The following is a 24,417-nucleotide window of genomic DNA, read 5'->3' on the forward strand; positions in this document are numbered from 1 at the left end:
CTTGTCAGACAAAACACTGATCCATAAGTATATGCTTTTGTTTGAAAACCATACTTTTTTGTGTATACAGATGACATCGTGTATTTATTTTTAATTTTTAATGTATTTTTATTGAGATATCTTTGCCCACCATACAATCCATCCAAAATATGTAGTCAGTGGTTCACATTATCATCAGTTAGTTATATGTTCATCGTTGTGATCATTTTTCGAACATTTGCATTACTCCAGAAAAGACATATTAAAATAAAAAGAAAAACTATACATCCCACAGTTCTTACCCCTCCCTCTTATTGAGCACTGATACTGCAATATATCCAGTTTTAAGGCTTACAATAGAGGTAGATTAACTAAGACAGTGTAGTAGTGTCATATATATATATATATCCATGGGACAAAACAAAACATCCCTATGTAGGTCCGTACAAACACGGGCAACTGACTCTTTTTTTTTTTCCAATATAGTTATACAATCATTATAAAAGATCAGGACTACTGGGTTACAGTTCACCAACCTCAGGTATTTCCTCATGGCTATTCTAAAACACTAGACTCTAAAAGGAAATATCTATATAATGAGTTAATAGTCACATTAACTATTTGTTAACACCTAATTTCTTAGTTATACTTCCTCTCATTTGATTTTTCACTCTACAGGGATATCTGGGCAATGCCCATTTTGACTTCTTTGTGCCGGAAAGGGGGTTGATCTTCTAGGGTGGAAGAATAAACGTGGTTGTTGTTCTTGGAGAGGCTGGTATTTCTGGGTTTCAGGATTTATCTGCCTAGGCTCAATCTGGAGGCCTTAAGATTCTGAGAAAATATACTTACTAAACCCTTGGGTTTTTAGGAATACTATTGGATGGAGCATGGCATACTGTGGTAGTTTGAAATATGTGGTTAAAAGCTTGCATAAGAGGAATCTCCAGAATGACTCTCAACTCTATTTGACATCTCTTAGCTACTGAAACTTTATTTTGTCCCATTTATTTCCTTTTTCCCTTTTGGTCATTCTCAGTCCCACCATACCAGGGTCTGGTTCATCCTTGGGAGTCATGTCCCATGTTAACAGGGAGACTTACGCCCTGGGAGTCATGTCCCATGTAGTGGGGACTAGGATAATAAGTTTATTTTTAGACTTGACTGAGAGAGGCCACATCTGAGCAATGAATGAGATTTCGGAGGGGGGGGGGGATTTTTAGGCATAATTATGAATAGTTTAGCTTTTCCTTTGCAGAAATAAGTTTCATTAAGGCAGACCCCAAGATCAAGGGCTTGGCTTATTAAATTGGGAGTCCCTAATGCTTATGAGAATATCAGGGATTCCCAAAATGGGGAGGCTTAGTATTTCCACAATTTTCCCCAGACCTTCAAGGGGCCTTTGCAAATACTTTTTTATTTTTTGTCCAAAATACTCTGATTATATCAGAGTATTGCATTAACCTATACAGAATAACAAGATCTCTTTCCCTGTTCTCGGTTCCATGTAATAATGTTGTTTAAATAAACTGACTATACGGGTTAAAATACATAGTGTGTACGGGAAATATAAATTTTTACCAAATAATCCTCTCTTCTCACACAGAAGTTGAAATTTTAAACCATAGTCAATATCATCCATTATCCTATGTTCTGATTTACCTTAGTCCCAGCTAAGTCTGTTCCATTCATATCTCTAATTGAAATCTGGTTTCTTGAAAACCATAACTTTTTAAAGTCACAGTTCCCCCTTAGAATTCATACTTATTCAATAACAGAATTGTGGATGGAGAGTCAGTCCCTAAATTAATTTTTTGTTTTGTTTTCTTTTTGTAAGTACTTTTTTAGGGTAAAGCATCTGAATGTCCATTAAAAGAAAACACCTATTTGGACATGAATGCTTAATTTTAAGTGATAATGGTATACAGAGAAATTTAAACTTTAAAATAGTAATAACTGCAGGAATTTAATTTGATGTTTTAGAAATGCTGTGATTAAATTTATCATCTCTGAAAAATAACTAGTGGTAAAGATAACACTTTGAGAGCTCTGTCTCCACCCAGTGGCACCATAGTGGTACTCAAGTCTATTTGCTTAGTTTTAAAAGCAGAAAGTTACACATTTTCAGACTTGATAAACAAGAAGAAACTCTTGCAGTAGGTCTAGGGTCTAGGGAGGATAAAGGTTCTTCATTATATCCTTTCTGAGCTATTTTTTTTTACCATGGGATATATAACTTCTATAACTTTGCAATAATAAGGAAATATGCTTTCAGTATATTAGAAGTTAAGCAAAAGATTATAAAACTGTAACACAAAGTAATACTGTCTTGTTAATTCTATGCAAATTAAAAAGACTGGGATGTCTTTTTAATTTGCATGTTATCAATGGTTAGCTCTGTGTGGGTAGGAGAATAGATGATATTTATTTTCCTATTACTTTTTTAGCATTTGCTCAATATTTTCATAATGTCACTGTAGTGCCAATTCATTTAAAATTTCTTATAATAAATCCCTTCAGATGTGCTTATTTATTGAAAATAATATACCCATCTTCCACCATGATAAGCAAATTTTAACATTTGCCTTATTCATCCCTGTCTCTGAAGCAACCAGTACAGATATAGCTAAAACCACATAATTCCCCCTTCCCACTCCTCAAAATTTCTGTGTCATTCTAAAGCATGTTGTTCTTTTATTACACATATATGTATCCATAAGCAGTGTATACTATTGTTGTGCATTCAAAAATTTACATAAATGTTATCAAACTGTAGGTATTCTTTTGCAGTGATCACTCAAAAGTATATTTTAATGTTTCTATGTTTATCTCTAGATAATCTCATTCACCTTAACTATTTAATGAATTTATTTATTGATTATATTAATAAACCAGTTTATTTACCTATTCTTCTACTGTGAGATAGAATCTTTCTACCTCTTTGCTCTTACAAATAATAATATATAAGCATCCCTGTCTGTGTCTCCTTGTGTATTACTCAGAGTTTCTTTGAGTGGACACCTAGAAATGGATTTCTAGGTCATTGGGAAGGTACCTCTCAGCTTTCCTAGGCATATAGCTAAATTGCTCTCCAAGCATTTCTGTCAGTTTACACATTCACTGTTAATGAGATTGCCTGTATCTTCACCAATACTTGGATTGATTTATTTGTTTTACAACTCAAATGGGTGTGAAATGGTGCCTTAGTGTTATTAAATTGTTTCCTAATTGCCAGTGAGGTTGAAGAGCATTTCATCTGTTGGCACTGGGATTTCTTCCTCTTTGAGTTGCTAGTTACTATCATGGAGTTCTTCCAAGACTGCTTTTCTTTTTACTGATTTGAAAACATTCTTTGTATTTTCTGATTATTTAAGAGTTGCAGATATCTTCGCCTAGGCTTTGGCTTTTCTTTTTTACTGTCATATGGTATTTTTGTTTTTGTTTTTCCCCGTTTTAATCATATGGGATTTTAAATACATTTTAAATTATTTTAGTGTTTCTAGTATTTCACCTTGAAGCATGATTTTTTTTGCTACATGTTTTTGGTAACTGACTTTAAGTTAAGAAAATGCCTTTTTATTCCTATTTTACTAAGAATGTTTTCCTTTTTAAATCAGTGGATGTCAAATTCACCAACTTCTTTCTCTGCATAATTTGAGATGATCACTTGTTTTCTTTTTTCCTTATTCTATTCGATTTTACTTTATTTGATCAATCTGGTTTGTGTTTTTTGTGTCTTTTTCAGAAGATGATAAATCATTCTTTTGCTCTCCTAAAAGTTTTTAAGTTTTGCTTTACTCCCTTAAACCTTTAGTCCACAGGGAAGTTATTTTTGTGTATGGCGTGAAGTAGGAATCTAAATATATCTCTTGATATATGGATAAACAGTTGTCCAGGTCTATTTCTGTCCAATCCCTGCTGATATGTAATACCACTTCTGTCCATAGACATATGAATGCTTCTAGGCTTTCTGATTCTTTTTACTGGTTCCACTCTGTTTTATAGCTTTATAGTATCAATATCTGATGGGACTAAGTTTTCCTTTATTATTCAAATTCAGGATTGCTACTCTTGGTCCACTCCTCTTCAGGCATTTTAGGATCAGCACATGAAATTCTAAGAGACGTTCCATTGGAGTTTTTTTGAATTTGTTGATTTTGGGGGAAGAATTATTCATGAATTCTGCTTTCTGGAGCTCTTCTTTTGTATCTTTAAATAAAATTGCAAAATCCTCTCTATACAGGTTTTATATGTGCTTTTTAAAAAGATTAATTTCCAGGTACCTTAGAGCTTTTTTTTTGTAGCTGTACATGTTACCTTACTTTGAGAAAATCATACTTCAAATTGCTTGTTGCTGTTAAATAAGAAATGCTTTTGATTTTGGTGTGCTGATTCTGTATCCAGATATATTGCTGAATTCTCTTTTTTTAGAGTCTTTTGAATTTCTGGGGTGGACAATAATGAGTTGTTTTTTCCTTCCCAATCCTTATGTGTTTTCTCTTTTCTTATGTCCAGTCTAAGACTTACAGTAACATGGCAATTGCCATTTCTGACTTTAAAGAGAGTGTTTCTTGTATTTTACCATGAAGCGTGATTTTTTTTGCTGTATGTTTTTGGTAACTAACTTTAAGTTAAGAAAATGCCTTTTTATTCCTATTTTACTAAGAATGGTTTTCTTTTTAAATCAATGGATGTCAAATTCACCAACTTCTTTCTCTGCATAATTTGAGATGATCACTTGTTTTCTTTTTTCCTTATTCTATTCGATTTTACTTTGTTTAAATAAATACCCGTACATGTCAGTGTTTTTGCTTCTTCTGGATGCCATTCAGTGAGCTGGCTTAAACAGTGGAAATTTATGGCTTATGTAAGGTTTTGAGATTAAGAGAAGTCCAAAATCAAGGTGATGCCATTCTGGGGCTGGCTACTGGTGATCCTTAGCCCCTGGGTTTTCTGTCACATAGCAAATCACATGGCAGCATTTTCTGACTTCTCTCTTCTCTGCTGGGTTCTGTTGACTTCCAGTTTCTGGCTGCTCCTCATGGCTTATTTCACCATTTTACTTTCACTCTGTTTCTAAAGGACTCTAGTAATTTGGTTTAAAACCCAACCAGCTTCGACTTCCGGAGAAGATGGTGGCTTAGTAAGACGCGCGGATCTTAGTTCCTCCTCCGGAACAGCTACTAGTGGAGTAGAAATGATACAGAACAGCTCCCGGAGCCATGACAGAGATAAAAAAGACAGCGTACCCCATCCTGGAACGGCTGACTGGCTGGGAGAACCCGCTCCGGTGAGACCACCGAGGGGCGCGGGGGTCCCCGGGCCGGGGCGGCAAGCATCCGGAGTCCCTCCCTTCCTCCTTTCCGGGCCAGCTGGGAGAATTGGACAGGCAGTCCCCTCAAGCCGCGGCGGCTGGTGCCCCCACCACGCACGGCCCCCCGGACAAACTGGGAGAATTGGATCGGAGATCCCCAGGCCGCGGAGAACGGTGACCGGGGTCCCTTCCAAACACGTGACTTCCCGGTCTGGCTGGGAATGGTGCACTCTCATGGGCCACGGCGGCTGGCGCCCTCCCGCCACGCTTGGCGCCCCGGGCCGACTAGGAGATTCGGACGGGCGCTCTCCCGGGCTGCGGCGGCCGGCGACCCTCCCTGCGTTCGGATCCCCGGGCCTGCTGGCGCTCTTCCAAGCTGCTTCGGCTGGCGAACCTCCCCCACGGCGAGAGTTTTCCAAAGTTAAAGGACCCACAGCACCGTTTACTGGTGGGACCCGCAGAGAAATGTGTGCCACGAGCACCACCTACTGGGAAGGATAAGAAAAACAGAACCCAGAGATTTCACAGAAAATCTTTCAACCTGTTGGGTCTAACACCCAGGGAAATCTGACTAAATGCCCAGATGCCAGCAGAAGATAACGGATCACGCTCAGAAAACTGAAAATATGGCCCAGTCAAAGGAACAAACCAATAGTTCAAATGAGATACAGGAGCTGAGACAACTAATGCTGAATATACGAACAGAAATGGAAAACCTCTTCAAAAACGAAATTGATAAATTGAGGGAGGACATGAAGAAGACATGGGCTGAACAAAAAGAAGAAATAGAAAAACTGAAAAAACAAATCACAGAACTTATGGAAGTGAAGAATAAAGTAGAAAAGATGGAAAAAACAATGACTACCTACAATGATAGATTTAAAGAGACAGAAGATAGAATTAGTGATTTGGAGGATGGAACATCTGAATTCCAAAAACAAACAGAAACTATAGGGAAAAGAATGGAAAAATTTGAACAGGGGATCAGGGAACTGAAGGACAATATGAAGCGCACACATATACGTGTTGTGGGTGTCCAGAAGGAGAAGAGAAGGGAAAAGGAGGAGAAAAACTAATGGAAGAAATTATCACTGAAAATTTCCCAACTCTTATGAAAAACCTAAAATTACAGATCCAAGAAGTGCAGCGCACCCCAAAGAGATTAGACCCAAATAGGCGTTCTCCAAGACACTTACTAGTTAGAATGTCAGAGGTCAAAGAGAAAGAGAGGATCTTGAAAGCAGCAAGAGAAAAACAATCTGTCACATACAAGGGAAACCCAATAAGACTATGTGTAGATTTCTCAGCAGAAACCATGGAAGCTAGAAGACAGTGGGATGATATATTTAAATTACTAAAAGAGAAAAACTGCCAACCAAGACTCCTATATCCAGCAAAATTGTCCTTCAAAAATGAGGGAGAAATTAAAACATTCTCAGACAAAAAGTCACTGAGAGAATTTGTGACCAAGAGACCAGCTCTGCAAGAAATACTAAAGTGAGGACTAGAGTCAGATACGAAAAGACAGAAGAGAGAGGTATGGAGAAGAGTGTAGAAAGAAGGAAAGTCAGATATGATATATATAATACAAAAGGCAAAATGTTAGAGGAAAATGTTATCCAAACAGTAATAACACTAAATGTTAATGGACTGAATTCCCCAATCAAAAGACATAGACTGGCAGAATGGATTAAAAAACAGGATCCTTCCATATGCTGTCTACAGGAAACACATCTTAGACCCAAAGATAAACATAGGTTGAAAGTGAAAGGTTGGGAAAGATATTTCATGCAAAGAAAAGAGCAGAAGTGGCTATACTAATATCCAACAAATTAGACTTCAAATGAAAACAGTTAAAAGAGACAAAGAAGGACACTATATACTAATAAAAGGAGCAATTAAACAAGAAGACATAACAATCATAAATATTTACGCACCGAACCAGAATGCCCCAGAATACATGAGGAATACACTGCAAACACTGAAAAGGGAAATAGACACATATACCATAATAGTTGGAGACTTCAATTCACCACTCTCATCAATGGACAGAACATCTAGACAGAGGATCAATAAAGAAATAGAGAATCTGAATATTACTATAAATGAGCTAGACTTAACAGACATTTATAGGACATTACATCCCACAACAGCAGGATACACCTTTTTCTCAAGTGCTCATGGATCATTCTCAGAGATAGACCATATGCTGGGTCACAAAGCAAGTCTTAACAAATTTAAAAAGATTGAAATCATACACAACACTTTCTCGGATCATAAAGGAATGAAGTTGGAAATCAATAATAGGCGGAGTGCCAGAAAATTCACAAATACGTGGAGGCTCAACAACACACTCTTAAACAACGAGTGGGTCAAAGAAGAAATTGCAAGAGAAATTAGTAAATACCTCGAAGCGAATGAAAATGAAAACACAACATATCAAAACTTATGGGACGCAGCAAAGGCAGTGCTAAGAGGGAAATTTATTTCCCTAAATGCCTATATCAGAAAAGAAGAAAAGGCAAAAATGCAAGAATTAACTGTTCACTTGGAAGAACTGGAGAAAGAACAGCAAACTAATCCCAAAGTAGGCAAAAGGAAAGAAATAACAAAGATCAGAGCAGAAATAAATGAAATTGAAAACATGAAAACAATAGAGAAAATCAATAAGACCAGAAGTTGGTTCTATGAGAAAATCAACAAGATTGATGGGCCCTTATCAAGATTGACAAAAAGAAGAAGAGAGAGAATGCAAATAAATAAGATCAGAAATGGAAGAGGAGACATAACTACTGACCTCACAGAAATAAAGGAGGTAATAACAGGATACTATGAACAACTTTACGCTAATAAATACAACAATTTAGATGAAATGGACGGGTTCCTGGAAAGACATGAACAACCAACTTTGACTCAAGAAGAAATAGATGACCTCAACAAACCAATCACAAGTAAAGAAATTGAATCAGTCATTCAAAAGCTTCCCAAAAAGAAAAGTCCAGGACCAGACGGCTTCACGTGTGAATTCTACCAAACATTCCAGAAAGAATTAGTACCAACCTGATCAAACTCTTCAAAAAAATTGAAGTGGAGGGAAAGCTACCTTATTCATTCTATGAAGCCAACATCACCCTCATACCAAAACCAGGCAAAGATATTACAAAAAAAGAAAACTACAGACCAATCTCTCTAATGAATATAGATGCAAAAATCCTCAACAAAATTCTAGCAAATCGCATCCAACAACACATTAAAAGAATTATACATCATGACCAAGTAGGATTCATCCCAGGTATGCAAGGATGGTTCAACATAAGAAAATCAATTAATGCAATACACCATATCAACAAATCAAAGCAGAAAAATCACATGATCATCTCAATTGATGCAGAGAAGGCATTTGACAAGATTCAACATCCTTTCCTGTTGAAAACACTTCAAAAGATAGAAATACAAGGGAACTTCCTTCAAATGATAGAGGGAATATATGAAAAACCCACAGCTAATATCATCCTCAGTGGGGAAAAATTGAAAACTTTCCCCCTAAGATCAGGAACAAGACAAGGATGTCCACTATCACCACTATTATTCAACATTGTGTTGGAGGTTCTAGCCAGAGCAATTAGACAAGAAAAAGAAATACAAGGCATCAAAATTGGAAAGGAAGAAGTAAAAGTATCACTGTTTGCAGACGATATGATACTATACGTTGAAAATCCGGAAAAATCCACAACAAAACTACTAGAGCTAATAAATGAGTACAGCAAAGTAGCAGGTTACAAGATCAACATTCAAAAATCTGTAGCATTTCTATACACTAGTAATGAACCAGCTGAGGGGGAAATCAAGAAATGAATCCCATTTACAATTGCAACTAAAAGAATAAAATACCTAGGAATAAATTTAACTAAAGAGACAAAAAACCTATATAAAGAAAACTACAAAAAATTGTTAAAAGAAATCACAGAAGACGTAAACAGATGGAAGGGCATACCGTGTTCATGGATTGGAAAACTAAGTATAGTTAAGATGTCAATCCTACCTAAATTGATTTACAGATTCAATGCAATACCAATCAAAATCCCAACAACTTATTTTTCAGAAATAGAAAAACCAATAAGCAAATTTATCTGGAAGGGCAGGGTGCCCTAAATTGCCAAAAACATCTTGAGGAAAAAAAAACGAAGCTGGAGGTCTTGCACTGCCTGACTTTAAGGCATATTATGAAGCCACAGTGGTCAAAACAGCATGGTATTGGCATAAAGATAGATATATCGACCAATGGAATTGAATAGAGTGCTCAGATATAAACCCTCTAATCTATGGACATTTGGTCTTTGATAAGGCAGTCAAGCCAAGTCACCTGGGACAGAACAGTCTCTTCAATAAATGGTGCCTGGAGAACTGGATATCCATATGCAAAAGAATGAAAGAAGACCCATATCTCACACCCTATACAAAAGTTAACTCAAAATGGATCAAAGATCTAAACATTAGGTCTAAGACCATAAAACAGTTAGAGGAAAACGTAGGGAGATATCTTATGAATCTTACAATTGGAGGCAGTTTTATGGACCTTAAACCTAAAGCAAGAGCACTGAAGAAGGAAATAAATAAATGGGAACTCCTCAAAATTAAACACTTTTGTGCATCAAAGAACTTCATCAAGAAAGTAGAAAGACAGCCTACACAATGGGAGACAATATTTGGAAATGACATATCAGATAAAGGTCTAGTATCCAGAATTTATAGAGATTGTTCAACTCAACAACAACAAAAAGACAGCCAACCTAATTACAAAATGGGAAAAAAACTTGAACAGACACCTATCAGAAGAGGAAATACAAATGGCCAAAAGGCACATGAAGAGATGCTCAGTGTCCCTGGCCATTAGAGAAATGCAAATCAAAACCACAATGAGATATCATCTCACACCCATCAGAATGGCCATTATCAACAAAACAGAAAATGACAAATGCTGGAGAGGATGCGGAGAAAGAGGCTCACTTATCCACTGTTGGTGGGAATGTCAAATGGTGCAACCACTGTGGAAGGCTGTTTGGCGGTTCCTCAAAAAGCTGAATATAGAATTGCCATACGACCCAGCAATAGCATTGCTGGGTATCTACTCAAAGGAATTAAGGGCAAAGACACAAACGGACATTTGCACACCAGTGTTTATAGCAGCGTTATTTACAATTGCAAAGAGATGGAAACAACCAAAATGTCCATCAACAGACGAGTGGCTAAACAAACTGTGGTATATACATACAATGGAATATTATGCAGCTTTAAGACAGGATAAATTTATGAAGCATGTAATAACATGGATGGACCTAGAGAACATTATGCTGAGTGAGTCTAGCCAAAAACTAAAGGACAAATACTGTATGGTCCCACTGATGTGAACGGACATTCGAGAATAAACTTGGAATATGTCATTGGTAACATAGTCCAGCAGGAATTAGAAACAGGGTAAGATAATGGGTAATTGGAGCTGAAGGGATACAGACTGTGCAACAGGGCTAGATACAAAAAGTCAAAAATGGGCAGCACAATAATACCTAATTATAAAGTAATCATGTTAAAACACTGAATGAAGCTGCATCTGAGCTATAGGTTTTTTGTTTGTTTTTTACTATTATTATTACTTTTATTTTTTTTCTCTATATTAACATTCTATATCTTTTTCTGTTGTGTTGCTAGTTCTTCTAAACTGATGCAAATGTACTAAGAAACGATGATCATGCATCTATGTGATGATGTTAAGAATTACTGATTGCATATGTAGAATGGTATGATATCTAAATATTGGGTTAATTTCTTTTTTTCCATCAATTAATAAAGAAAAAAAACCAACCAGATTCATCTGGGCCACACCCTAATTGAAGTAATATCTTGAAGAGATCTTATTTATAATGGGTTCTTACCCACAGGAATGGATTAATTTTAAGGACGTGTTTTTTTGGGGTACATAGCCCCAAACCACCAAGTCTATGAAATGATATTTGTCACTAGAAACTATTTATACAATAAACTATATTTGTTTTATTATTTTATTTAGTATTTGCATCTTTAATCATATATTAGATTAGCCAGTAATTTTCATTCCTAGCATTGTCTTTGTTGGATTTTGGGATCAAGATTATATTAACATTTAGTATCATAAAATGAGCCTAAGAGCATTCTTTATTCTTCTATTCAATTCCTTTCTACTTTTAGAGAGGCATTATAATTTAATGCTTAAAAATTTGGGGTCTGGAACAGGACAGCTTGGGTTTGAATCTTTAGTCCACTATGTTATTAGTTGTGTGAATTTGTGGGACGTATTTTGTTTTAGTTTCAGCTTCCTGTTCTATAAAATGTAACCTAACTTGATGGGTTGTTTTGTAGTCTAAATTAAAATAATGCCTGTAAAACAATTAGAGTAGACCTTGACCATAATAATCATTCAATTATTGTTAGAAATTTTCCTTTCAACTCAGAAAATAAATAAGAGATAGAATATTTGTTCTTTGAAGATTTAAAGAAAGTACCTATAAATTGAACTTGGGGTGTATATGTATGTGTTTGGGTGAGGGGTCAGCAGGTTTTTTTAACTGTTAAAACAACTTCTTTAATGGTTAAGGGTCTAGTAGTTGTTTCTGTTTCTTTGTGAATCAGATTTGTTGTTAGATGTTTCTAGAAAACAATTTTCATGTGACTTTTAAAATTTGTTGCTATTAAATTGTTCATAGTATTTTATAATTTTTAGAATCTTAGTTTCATCTTTATATTTTCATTTCATTCTTGAAGAATATGCCTCCCCACCCCCCCCTTGATTAATCTGGGGCAGTTTGTCTATTTTATTTTACCTTTTTCTCTCGAAAGGACTGTTGGTTGTGTTTATCTTCTCCATTTATGTCTGCTGTTATCTTTTATTTCCTTTCTTGGAGTTACTTTTTATTTTTTTAGACATCAAGGGCTCATGAATTTTCAGTACCCTCTCCCCCCACCACATGTGATTTAACTATGAATTTCTCTCTAAGAACCACATTAGCTGCTTCCACAAGTTTTGATATCTATATGCATTTTTTATTATTATCCAATTTAAAAATGTTTCTAATTTCTAATATGTCTATTCTTTGAAATAGAATTATCTGGCAATATGTGTTTTAATTTCCAAAAAAAGTATGTTTGTTTCTTTTACTTTTTGGTTGGTTATTTAAAAATAATCTTTTATTTATTGATTTCCGACTAATTGTATTGTAGTAAAATGGTGTCTATATGAAATTTATCCTTTAGTATTTCCTAAGACTTGCTTCATGACCTAGAATTTATGTGGGTATATATTTTTAATATTCTTTATGTATTTGAAAAATGTATTCTCTTAATTGTTAGTTACAGTTAAGCCAGGTGTTAATTATGATCAAATCTCTACATATATATATGCATTTTTGTTTGCTTTCCTGTCAATTGCAGAGAGAGGTTTGTTAAGATCTCCCACATTTGCTAATTTCTTCTTGTAATTCCATTCTTTTCTGTTTAATGTAGTTTGAACCAAGTTATTAGGTAAATATAGGTTCAAAGTAATACCTTTTTTTACCAGTTGATTATTCCTTTCATAGTTATGTGGGGACTGCTGTTTGGCTAATAATGTTTTTTGACTTTTTGTATTACCTAATATTAAAATAGCTATTGTTCTAGTTTGCTAGCTGCTGGAATGCAATATACCAGAAACAGAATCGCTTTTAAAAAGGGGAATTTAATAAGTTGCTAGTTTATAGTTCTAAGGCTGAGAAAATGTTCCAATTAAAACAAGTCTATAGAAATGTTCAATCAAAGGCATCCAGAGAAAGATACCTTGGTTCAAGAAGGCCGATGAAGTTCAGGGTTTCTCTCTCAAGTGAGAAGGCACATGGTGAATGCAGTCAGTGCTTCTCTCTCAGCTGGAAGGGCACATGGTGAGCATGGATATCATCTGCTAGCTCTCTCCTGGCTTCCTGATTTCATGAAGCTCCTTCTTGGGAGCTGGTTCATGGACTTTCTGCTTTGTGGTACTGCAGCATTTTCTGCTCTCTCCAGATTTCTTTCATTCTCCAAAATGTTCCCTCTTTTATAGGACTCCAGAAACTAATCAAGACCCACCCAGATGGGTGGAGACATAGTTCCCTGAATCCAGTTTAACAACCACTCTTGATTGGGTTACATCTCCAGGGAGATGATCTCATTACAGATTCAAACACACGGTATTGAATAGGGATTATTCTGCCTTTACGAAATGGGATTTAGATTAAAACATGGCCTTTCTAGGGGACATACATCCTTTCAAACCAGCACAGCTATAATAGCTTTATTTTGGTTAATATTTGCCAGCATAGCTTTTTACTTTCTTTTAACATAATTGCATTATTGTATTCTAGGTATGTCTGTTTTAAAAATAGTACTGTCTGGTTTCTGGTTTTATTTTGCATCTTATTTGAGAATCTCTGTTGGTGGTAAGGCAAATTTGATCCAGTTACATTTATTCTGCTTGCTGACTTATTTGGATTTTCATTCTGGCATCTTGTTTTGTCCTTCCCATTTTCCTTAATTCTCAGCTTCTTTCCCATATGCTGAACAGTTACGGATCTTGAAATGCTTTCATTTTACTTGCTCCCCTGCTGTCTTATGTGTTAATGTTGTCTTGTTGTCTACTATTTTGCTTTCTTTTGAATGCCCCCCAAATCATTGTTTAGATAAACTTACATACTTATTTATTTCTTATTGCATTTTGCTTTTTATGCTTTCCTTTTTTTTTCTTTGAGAATATATTTTTTAGTAAAAGTTCTTTCAGTGAGCAATTTGAAGTGGTAAATTCTCTGTCTTTGCCTGAAAACGTCTTTATTTTTATTCTTACTTAGGAATAATGGTCTGTTTATTCAATTCCTAATTAATGTTTATTTTTCCCATAGTATTTTGAAGTTGTTTGTCATTGTTTTCAGGCCTCTTATTGTTGCTGTTGAGAAGTTTGCACTCAGATTGTTCCAGTTGCTTTTTAAGTAACCTGTCTTTTCTCTGTGATTGCTTGGAAAATGTTCTCATTGTTTTTGCTTTTATGCAATTTCATTATAAGGTGACGGGGTGTGGATTTATTTTTCTTTTAATTGTTGGTACTTGGTATGTTTCTTGAATCTGAGAATGTCTTTTACTGATTCTGAAAAAATTCTTAGACATTATCTTTTAAAATGTTTTCTTTTTCTCTGTTCACTCTTTCTGGAGTATTATTTATATAGGAACATTAGGATTAACTAATGTTAGTTTATTAGCTATAGGCTAGATCTCATTTTATCTTCTGTATCTTTTAACCTTTTTTCATAGTCTTTTTTCTGTCTGTACTGCATTCAGAGGAATTTCTTCAGATCTGTCTTCTGGATTACTGTTCTCTTTCAACTCTGTTTAATTTTATTTAACCCATTCTTTCATTTTTAAATTTCAGTGACTCTGTTTTTCATTTCTGTTAGTTATACTTTATTCTTCATAAAATCTAGCTGTTTTTTACATGTCTTGTTCTTTTCTCATATTTTCAAGTTATGTTTTTTTGGTTTAATGGTTTTAAACATCTTTATTTTTTAGTGTTCATTTTATAATCTTATTATTTGAGGTTCCCGATCAATAGATGTATTTTTATGATAGATTTCTTTCTCGTGTTTTAAACTTTTTTATTGAGCTATTTTTAAAGGGACTTGCTTTTGTTTTTTTTCCTGGAAAACTAGGAGTAATCCTCTGAATAGTTTTCCTTTGCTTCTGATGGGAGTTTCAGTAGTTATCACCAACTCAGGGCCAATTTTTATGTTAATTTGTTAACTTTGTAGATTAGGGTTTGCAGACCCTTCTGATGTTTTGAACTCCAAGCTAGTATTAGGTGCAGGCCTAGAGAATATAGATTTTCACAGGAGCCTTCTTTTAATCCCTATGTCCAGTGATCAAGTAATTAAGTTTTCCTTCAGATATTTTTCCAATATATTTTTTCATTGATCTTTGTAACCCCTCTGGGCTAGGCTCTTTTTTTTTTTTTTTTAATCCAGAACACTCACTCACAATTCCTTACCTCATGTGGGCTCAAGATATACTCTTATATCCCCAAATAAAAACCTAAACCCTTAGATTACTGAGACTGATGACCTCCCACTGCAGTTGTAGTATAGCACTCACAGGCCTACTCACTCTTATTTTTAGTCTCTTTGTTTTAGCACCTGGAATTTTCTATTCTTCCTTGTAAGCTCAGCTGTGCATTTAAAGCAATCATTATATTTTATCCAGCATATCAGAGTGTCTGAGAGTGTTTAAAGTGTCTTGTTGGGAATTCGTGGATTGTTTCCTTTTAATTGCCACATTGCTAGAACCAGAAGTCCATATATTTGGATTTGAATGTTGGGGCAAAGTGGTGATAAATCCCTTTATTGAAAAATAAAAATCTAATCCTCTCTGCTGTAGGAAACACATCACAAGATACAGTTTGTAAATATAGGATCGTGTTAAACTGCTATGATTTTCTAGGTAATTATTGATATTAGAATGAAAACTTAGAAGTAAATTTCTGTACAGCGAATCAACATCTCATTTAACTACTCTTATCAATCATAGGTGGGAATGGTATCTGCCTTCATTAGTAATTAATAATGGCCTGAAGATTTCATAAAACACAAATTTTCACGTTATTGAAAGGAAAGCTTGTTACAAGCACATGGCTTTTTAATCCTATGTAAGTTTTATGGTGTTACAACTGTAGACAACTCCTTCAAGCAACAAGGAAGATGGACCCTCAACTTCAAGCATACATAACTCTCAAGGAGAAGTTGTACATATTTCTAGGCAAAAGAGGTGACAAGATATGTAAGAAGAAAATTTTTAGACAAGATTGTTCAGTTTTGTAAATGATTTCTAGATGTGAACCGTTTATTCTCATCTTTATGTCATATTCTTTTTTGAATTGCTTAGAATTTTTCTCACATAAACTAAACTTAAAACTTCTTCATAAAATATTTTTTTCCAACTTTGTGAACTAGAATGATAGGGATGTGGTCAGAATCTAAATGTCCATATTTTTTCAATTCAAGGATGGAGCAGTTCTGAATGATGGAAAGGGCAAGGTATGAGAATGGCTGGTGTAGCAGAATAGAGATAAAGGAGAAGGAGAAGAGATGAAGCACCATTTGGTTTCAGTGTTGGAGAGGTCTTACAAATGAGAGTGCTCAAGTTGATTATAAGTTGAATGGATTGGTAAGAAAGTATGACGGGGAAGTAACCAGTGAAGTGGAGGTGAAAGATTGATGTAGTTTAATAGTGTGGTTTAAAAGGGTAGACATTTTTGTAGGATAGTGTAGGAGTAAGGGTTTGCATACAATATTTGGGAATGGGAAGCTACCTTATCTCCTGATGCTACTATAGTTTATGAGGTGTGTAAGAATGAGTATCTTCAGCTTGAGAAGGCTGTTCTAGAGAGTCTGTGTTTCAATTAAGGCAAAGAAATGTGAAGCCCATTCATTCAATGAGGACATTAAGGATAGAGGGGAAGTGTGTTTATTTCCTACTTGAGTCTAGACAGATTGGTAGCAGAAACAAGATGATGTAAAAGTCTTATGCATTCTACAATAATCAGTGTTCAAGAAACAAGTTCTTGTCTCACTTCTGCTTGTCTAATTAGCTGTGTAACTATGTATACAATATCTTTAAAATGATTGCTTTGATTTATAATTTCTTGAAGTTCAAACAGGTTGCCATATTTAATAATCAAGTCTATTTTGTACTGTTAGTTTTACTCTTTTAATGTTAAAATTAACTAAAAGGTTTGCAAAAAAAATACAAATTCCTGATAAATATGTTCTGTTGGTCTTTACATTTACAGATGTTATCATGCATAATTTTTTGCCTAAGCAATTAGTAATGTTAGAATGATATTGAAGTATCATGTGTTTATGTTCACTTCTGCTTTTTTTAAACTTGTTTTCAATTTTCTTACTTTTTTTTGGCACGGGCAGGCTCCAGGAATTGAACCCCATTCTCTGGCATGGCAGGTGAAAACTCTGCCACGGAGCCACTGTTGCCCACCCTTTGTTACATTTTTATTTCATATTTTTTTAATGGTGGTGGAAGATGGTAATAACTGTATAATTATTTCTATAACGATAAGTTAATTGATGACATATTAGTGACATCAGTTCTCTTTTGTATATATTTGTGTTGTGTATAAAAAGAGTATTTGGTATTGTGAGGGTTTTTATTTATTTTTGCATGGTTTTCAGGGACCATGGCTAAACCTGCCGCATCATTAGCCAGAAGCAGCAGCTTGTGTCGCTCTCGCCGCAGCATCGTGCCGTCCTCACCGCAGCCTCAGCGGGCTCAGCCTCTCCCTCTTGCCCCCCATCCACCACACACCCGCCATGTTCACCACCCCCAGCACACGCCGCACTCGTTGTCATCCCCAGACCCGGATATCCTCTCAGTTTCCAGTTGTCCTGCTCTTTATCGAAATGAAGAGGAGGAGGAGGCCATTTACTTCTCTGCTGAAAAGCAATGGTATGGGCAGTGAATTAACTATTCTATGTTGAGGGGAAGAGTTGAAGGCAGGATTGGGGTGGGTAGGGGTGGTGCATTGTATTAGTTTACTGTTGCCACTTTTCAGGTTACCCCAGTCTTAATGGCTTCAAATAATACTTGTTTATGAGCTCTCGTTTATAGGTCAAAAGTCTGTGCCTGGTGTGGGTGGGGTCTCACAAGCTAAAATCAAAGTGTTGGCCAGGCTGTGTTCTTTTTTGGGAGGGAGTACATGGTTTGGGAATCAAACCCGGGTCTCCCCATGGAAGGCAAGCATCTTAGCACTGACCCATCCATGTGCCCTGAAGTCTTCAAAGCTCCTGTGGTTCTGTGGTAGAATTCAGCTCTTTGTGAATATAGGACCAAGGTCTCTTTTTCCTGGCTTGCTACCAGCCAGGGGCTCTCCTGAGCTCCTTCAGGCTGCCTGCACTTCTTGTTTCATGACCTTCCTTCATTGTGTCAGCCGGCAACAGAGACATCCCTCCCTTGTTTGAATCTCTGACCCCTAGACCCACATTTAAATGACTCACCTGGATAATCTCCCTATGTTAAGATCAATTGACTTGGGACCTTAATTACATCTACCAACTCCCTTTGCAGCAGCACCTAGATTAGTGTTTGATTAAGTAACTGGGAAAAGGTTTGCGTACATCAAGGGTGGGCTCTTAGAGTTCTGCCCACTACAGACATGGAGGTAGAGATGGAGGTATAATCACTTAGAGGCCTTTGAATACAATTGGCTCAAGTCTCAGACCATAAACCTCTCCTATGAAGAGTTTTGTATGTAATTATATAAAGTCACAGGTTTCAGTGTACTTGATCATAAAGAAGCAACATATATGGCTGCATTTGTTTTAATGTATTGCTGCTTAGTGATTTATTCTGTTCTTTACTTGCTAGCAAATAAGCAGTATAAGATGCCAGAAGTTTAAGGAAATGACAGGGACTTGAGGAAATTATGTTCATAACTGAATTTTTTCTACAAAATGTTTATAGCAGCAACTCATTCCAGTCTAGCTTAAGGACACCAGTGTTCCATGGAGTGTCATCTGAGTCCTGGTGTTATTGTGGAGCTCTTTTTCTAAGTCGTATCATTCCTCTCGTGAAGCGGCATAGATTGAATACCAGAAAAATTGGTATTAGTCTCCAGTTTTGCTCCTTATCAGCCTTCTGGCCCCAAAGTGTTACTTTTCTTATATGAGAAGCAAAGGGGGTGGTCTGGATGCTCTCTGAGGTTCTTTGAGGCTCCATGTCATGGGATTATTTAGTTAATATTATTACATAATCACTTTTCATAGTTAGTTGCTTTATCTACAAGTGAAAGTAAATTTTATGATTAGAGAATGATCACTCTTTATTCCTAAAAAGATAATCCAAATTTTATGTCCTCAGTGCAGTTGGAGAATTTGATGCAACCTTATGTGGTTAGCACTGTATGATTAGTTTTTGTGTTTACCATTGCAATATAATCATATTGCAGAAAGATAACTTTAGTAACAAATTGATTTTGTGTGACTTTTGGGAATTTAGGGTGAAAACCCTAGAAATATGCTGTCAAATAGAACTTTCTGCATTGATAAAAATGTTGAGTCCTTATTTCAATTAGCAATGTCAAAAATTCACAGCTCATAAATAGGAGACTTTTAATTCAGAAAACTTTACCTCCTGTTCCTTTTCAGTCTCTTCAAATATTTAACCACCAGATTCCTTGCAAAATAATAATAATAATAATATAATAGCAGTGGCTAGTAATCTTTACTTATCTTTTATGTTCTATATATGAATATGTTCATTGAAACCTCACCTTATGTTCAAATTTTGTTGTATGTGCATTGAACTTACATGAATTCAACTATTTATCACTGTGGCGAGAAAAGGAAGAGAAAAGGAATAGAAAAAGTAATATTAATAGTACAGATGATTAGACTCAACAAAGAATATATGCTTTAGAGAAAATGTAAATTTGAAGTTCTACAGCTGCTGCACTCTACTTCTGGTTAGGAGTTATCTGGAAGAAGTGACTCTTGCTAGTTGTTTTGAAATTAGAACTTTAGAACTGGAAGCAACATGAGAGACTAATTAAATTCTCTTATTTTAACATATAGGAAGATTGAGACCTAAAGAAATTAAGGGATTTGCCAAAAGAGCATACAGCTGATTTATAGCGGGGCCAGGAAGGTAATCCTGGACTCCTGACTTGGACCAGGATTCTTCACACATTTGGATTTTAGAGACTAGTTTTTGAAATATTTTTAACATAGGTTAGAATTTCACACACAAAGCAGCCAAGCTACATGGGAGAATAGAAAGTAAATTCATGGAATTGTGATTAAATCAGCTTCTGACATTGGAAGCTGCACAGCTTTGGGAATAGTGATACATGCTATTGAATTAATGGGCCTCTTGTCCAAAAAGAAGCTTAATAAAAAAAGTCCCTACCAATTGATTTCCAGGTGTGATAATTTCTTCCTATCAAAACTCTCTCTTGCCCTCTGATAGCACTACCCACTATCAAATTGTAGAAGCCTTTGAAAGTTATGCAGCAGATGTAATTGTATGATATGAAACCATTATTTAAGTCTTTTATTTGTCTGGTGGTGGGGGTGGGGTTTGTATCTTTTGGCAGCTTTTAGAGTAGTAAAGATAAATCTTCATATACGTGGTGAGTAGTAAAGTACATAAAAGTGACAAAATAAAAATTCAGCAATCCAGTGCAAATCTAAAATATAAGTCTAACATAAAATACATGTCAAAGGTAAGTGCCATACCTCCAATAAACATGCATGTCAGTATTGTGAACAATGATAGTAAACATAGATGATCTAAAATGAGACAACATTCAGTTCATTCATCCAGTAAATATGTGTGCCATGCACTTGCTAAAACTTAAGCTGCTAAGACATGTGAGGCAGGATTCTAGCCTAGTTGCAGCTGGTTGATTATAAACACATGTGTTCTTGCCTTTCTGCTCTGTCTTCATATCTGCTCCTTCTCCTATCTTATTTCTTTTGCCAGTTACTTTTTATCTTGACTCCACCTTTCTTCCTAATCATCCCTTTCGTGAAGTGACCAATACTTAGGCAATATGCATACAAAAGTGAGTAAGACATTAAGACCTAATACATTTATTAAGCACCTACTGTGAGGTTGCTACTGTCTAATGCAAAGAATATAGAAGTTAATAAGACTCTGTGTTCTCATTTTTACCTTTCTTCTGGAGAAATTGACTATAAACAAGTGAATATAACATAATTTTAGGTAGTAGTAAGTTCTAGGAAGGTGAATAGAGCCAGGTCAAAGAAAAGAGAATCCTGTCTTAGAGTGGCAGGAGAAGCACCTCTGGATTTGGGTAGTGACCTTGATAACATGAGGAAGTTAGCCATCTCCATACAAAGATGGAGGGGGAAAAGTGCCAGGCAGAGGGAAAAGCATGCACAAAATCTCTGAGGCAGTCACAAAATTAACATGGTGGAGTGAGGCTGAGAGTGGAAGGAGCATGAGGTGGGAAAAGTAGTCAGGGACCAGATCATACAGGCTCTTGTAAGTCTTGGAATGGAGTCTGGATTTTATCTTGAGTGTGAGAGGAAGCATTGGAGGGCTTTGAGTAAAGAGGTAATCTGGTCTAATTGGATTTTAAAAAATTCTTTTAATTGCTGTGTGGAGAAGTGATTGAGAGGGAAGAGCAAGAATGGAAGCAAGGACACTGTTAGGAAGCTATTGCAATCATCTAGATGAGTTCATGATGGTTCAGGAAGAGAGGTTGTAGCAGTAGTGGTATAAGAAATGGTGGATGTAGAGTACACTTTGAATGAATGTCTGAGAACATTTACTGTATGTTGGCTGTAGGGTTGTGACCTTATTTTTCCATTCCTCTTTATTTTCTTCTCTTTTTTGCTGTGGAGACAGGGGAAACAAACATTTACAAAGGAATAAATATTTGAGAATTTATTGAATGTCTGCCTTTTTTTATTGTGGTAACATATAATGCAAAATTTTCCATGTAACCATTTTTAAAGTGTTTAAATATTTACTGAAAAAAATAGCATTATATAGTTGTATTCTACCTCCCATCCACCACTCCCTGCCCTACCCATCCCTCAACCCCTCCCCCCCCCCTTTTTTTTCACTTGGAGGGACTTGTATTTTAGCTTCGTTTATTCCTTTCTTCCTTAGGAAGCCATATTTCATCAAGTTAATGACTGAAAAAGGAAGAGGGCAATGACTGAAATTCTTTTCAAATGTATAGTGGCAACTAAGTGATTTAGAAGAAAAGATTCTAAGTATTGAAATCTAGTCACAAAAGTAGTTGAAATAAGAAAAAACTATAAAATGTAAACATTTCCATTTCTCTGACAATTGAAGAAGGTGTAATTTAAATATTTTTTCTTAGATCAAAGATGTCATTATTAAAGTTTATGTTAAAAGTTAAACATTGGGGTTTGACAGATTATATTATTTCAAGTAGTAATTTTCTGATTAAGCATTTCCCTCTTTTAGAGTTCAATAGATAAAATAATGAACATTGTTTTAGTTAGAAGTAGTTAGAATGTCTACTGGTATTCTTACTATTGATTTTAAATATTTACCGTTGCCTCTTTGTTTCATTCAGGGAAGTGCCAGACACAGCTTCAGAATGTGACTCCTTGAGTTCTTCCATTGGAAGGAAACAGTCTCCTCCTTCAAGCCTTGAGATATACCAAACATTGTCTTCTCGAAAGATATCAAGAGATGAGCTCTCTCTAGAGGATTCATCTAGAGGAGATTCACCCATAACTGCAGATATCTCTCGGGGCTCTCCTGATTGTGTGGGGCTGACAGAAACTAAGAGTATGATCTTCAGTCCTGCAAGCAAGGTGTACAATGGCATCTTGGAGAAATCCTGCAGCATGAACCAGCTTTCTAGTGGCATCCCGGTGCCTAAACCTCGCCACACATCATGCTCCTCGGCTGGCAACGACAGTAAACCAGTTCAGGAAGCCCCAAGTGTTGCCCGGATAAGCAGTATCCCACATGACCTTTGTCACAACGGAGAGAAAAGCAAAAAGCCATCAAAAATTAAAAGTCTTTTTAAGAAGAAATCTAAGTGAGCTGGCTGACTTGATAGTGTTCCATTCAAGTGGCATCTTTAAACTTTTGTCTCCCACCCTCAAGCCCCCCCCCCACCCCCGCCTTTTTATTTTGTAGTTTTAGGAATGTAGCTCCACTGGGACTTTCCAGACTGGAGGCCACAGTGGAATGTCCTGAAGGGCAACTGTCTACTGTCTGTTTATTTAAACGACTATATAATCAATTTATCAAGCCAGTTATTACTGAAAAATCATTGAGATGAGACAGTTTACAGTCATTTCTGCCTATTTATTTCCACTTTGTTATTAGTGATGTATATACAATAATGTTTTGTTGAAAGCCACTATGGACTTACAAGCTTTAATGGACTAGTAAGCCAGCATGGGCTTGCAAAAATTTCTTGTTTACCAGAGCATCTTCTTATCTTTCCACAGAACTATTTACATCCTGGACTAAATAATGTAAAAGAAGTAAAATTAATTGCACTACTGTTTTCCAGACTGGAAAAAAAAAATCTCTGCAAGCGAAACTGTATAGAGTTTATAAAATGACTATGGATAGGGGATTGTTTTCACTTTTAGATCAAAATGGGTTTTTAAGTAGAACCTAGGATTTCTAATTGACTTGATTTCTGGAAATGAAAACCCATGCTTTTATTATGGGAAGCTTCTTTAAATGCATTTAATATTATAAAGTTTCAAGTCCTGCTGTAAAGATCATGTTGTTTTGTTTTTCCCAGGGCTTTCACTGTGATTTACTGCATTGCAGGCTGTATGATAAAATATAAATAATTTAAAGAGAGAAGGCTCTTGATTCCTTATACAAGTGGAAGAACTGAAACTTGATTGAAGGACTTAAAAACATTCACAAGAGTAAACTGAGGTGGGGGATGTGGGGAATTCAGGCATTTGTTTACAGTCTTTGAGTAACTGCAAAGGACTTATGGTTTGTGAAAAATTTGTACTGTGGAAAAGATAATAAATAGGAGACATTATTGCTTGGAATTGTGCTGATTTTTGTTGATAACACTCCACTAAAAACACTATATGTTTTCTGGAGAGCCATGTAAACTGTCCTGTTGCTTAACTGCAATATAAGAAATAGCAATGTTTTGGAATTAAGTTGTCAACAAATTTCTTTTCTATTTTATATTGTTTGTCATATTTTTATGTAGTTTGAAATGTTTAAATGTTCTAATATAAAGATTAACAAATATAAATTTATGGTGCATTTAGATTGCATTGTATTTTGTAAAGTTTGGGGTTCATTAAAAAGTTGTTATAAGGGTAGTTTTTACTGTGAGGATTGCACCAGACTACATTAACATCTGGGGATTTTTGGCTTAATTTTTTTTAAAGAACTCGGTCATAAATAATCTGGTTAATGCAATCAATGTGAGTGGATATTTGGGTGAGACGATGGTTACCTATTAACTAGAATGGTTTTCCAGTGTTATGGGTAAAATATATAATGTCTAGCGAGAGTGCTATTTAGGTGAAAAT

At 35.7% G+C, this 24,417-nt stretch overlaps 1 protein-coding gene across 2 annotated transcripts in view; it reads left to right on the top strand.

Moving 5' to 3' along the window:
• STIM2 (stromal interaction molecule 2) overlaps positions 1-23,909 on the top strand; it is a 189,491-nt gene extending 165,582 nt beyond the window's left edge. For both annotated transcript variants that reach the window (XM_077136555.1, XM_077136556.1), the window contains exons 11-12: positions 17,557-17,830; positions 22,458-23,909. In XM_077136555.1, the coding sequence (XP_076992670.1) occupies positions 17,557-17,830; positions 22,458-22,935 (752 nt within the window). In that variant the 3' untranslated portion in view covers positions 22,936-23,909. The remainder of the gene's footprint in view (positions 1-17,556; positions 17,831-22,457) is intronic.
• Positions 23,910-24,417: the final 508 nt, after the last annotated feature.

The sequence above is a fragment of the Tamandua tetradactyla genome, chromosome 19, assembly GCF_023851605.1.
Source record: "Tamandua tetradactyla isolate mTamTet1 chromosome 19, mTamTet1.pri, whole genome shotgun sequence".
NCBI lineage: Eukaryota > Metazoa > Chordata > Mammalia > Pilosa > Myrmecophagidae > Tamandua > Tamandua tetradactyla.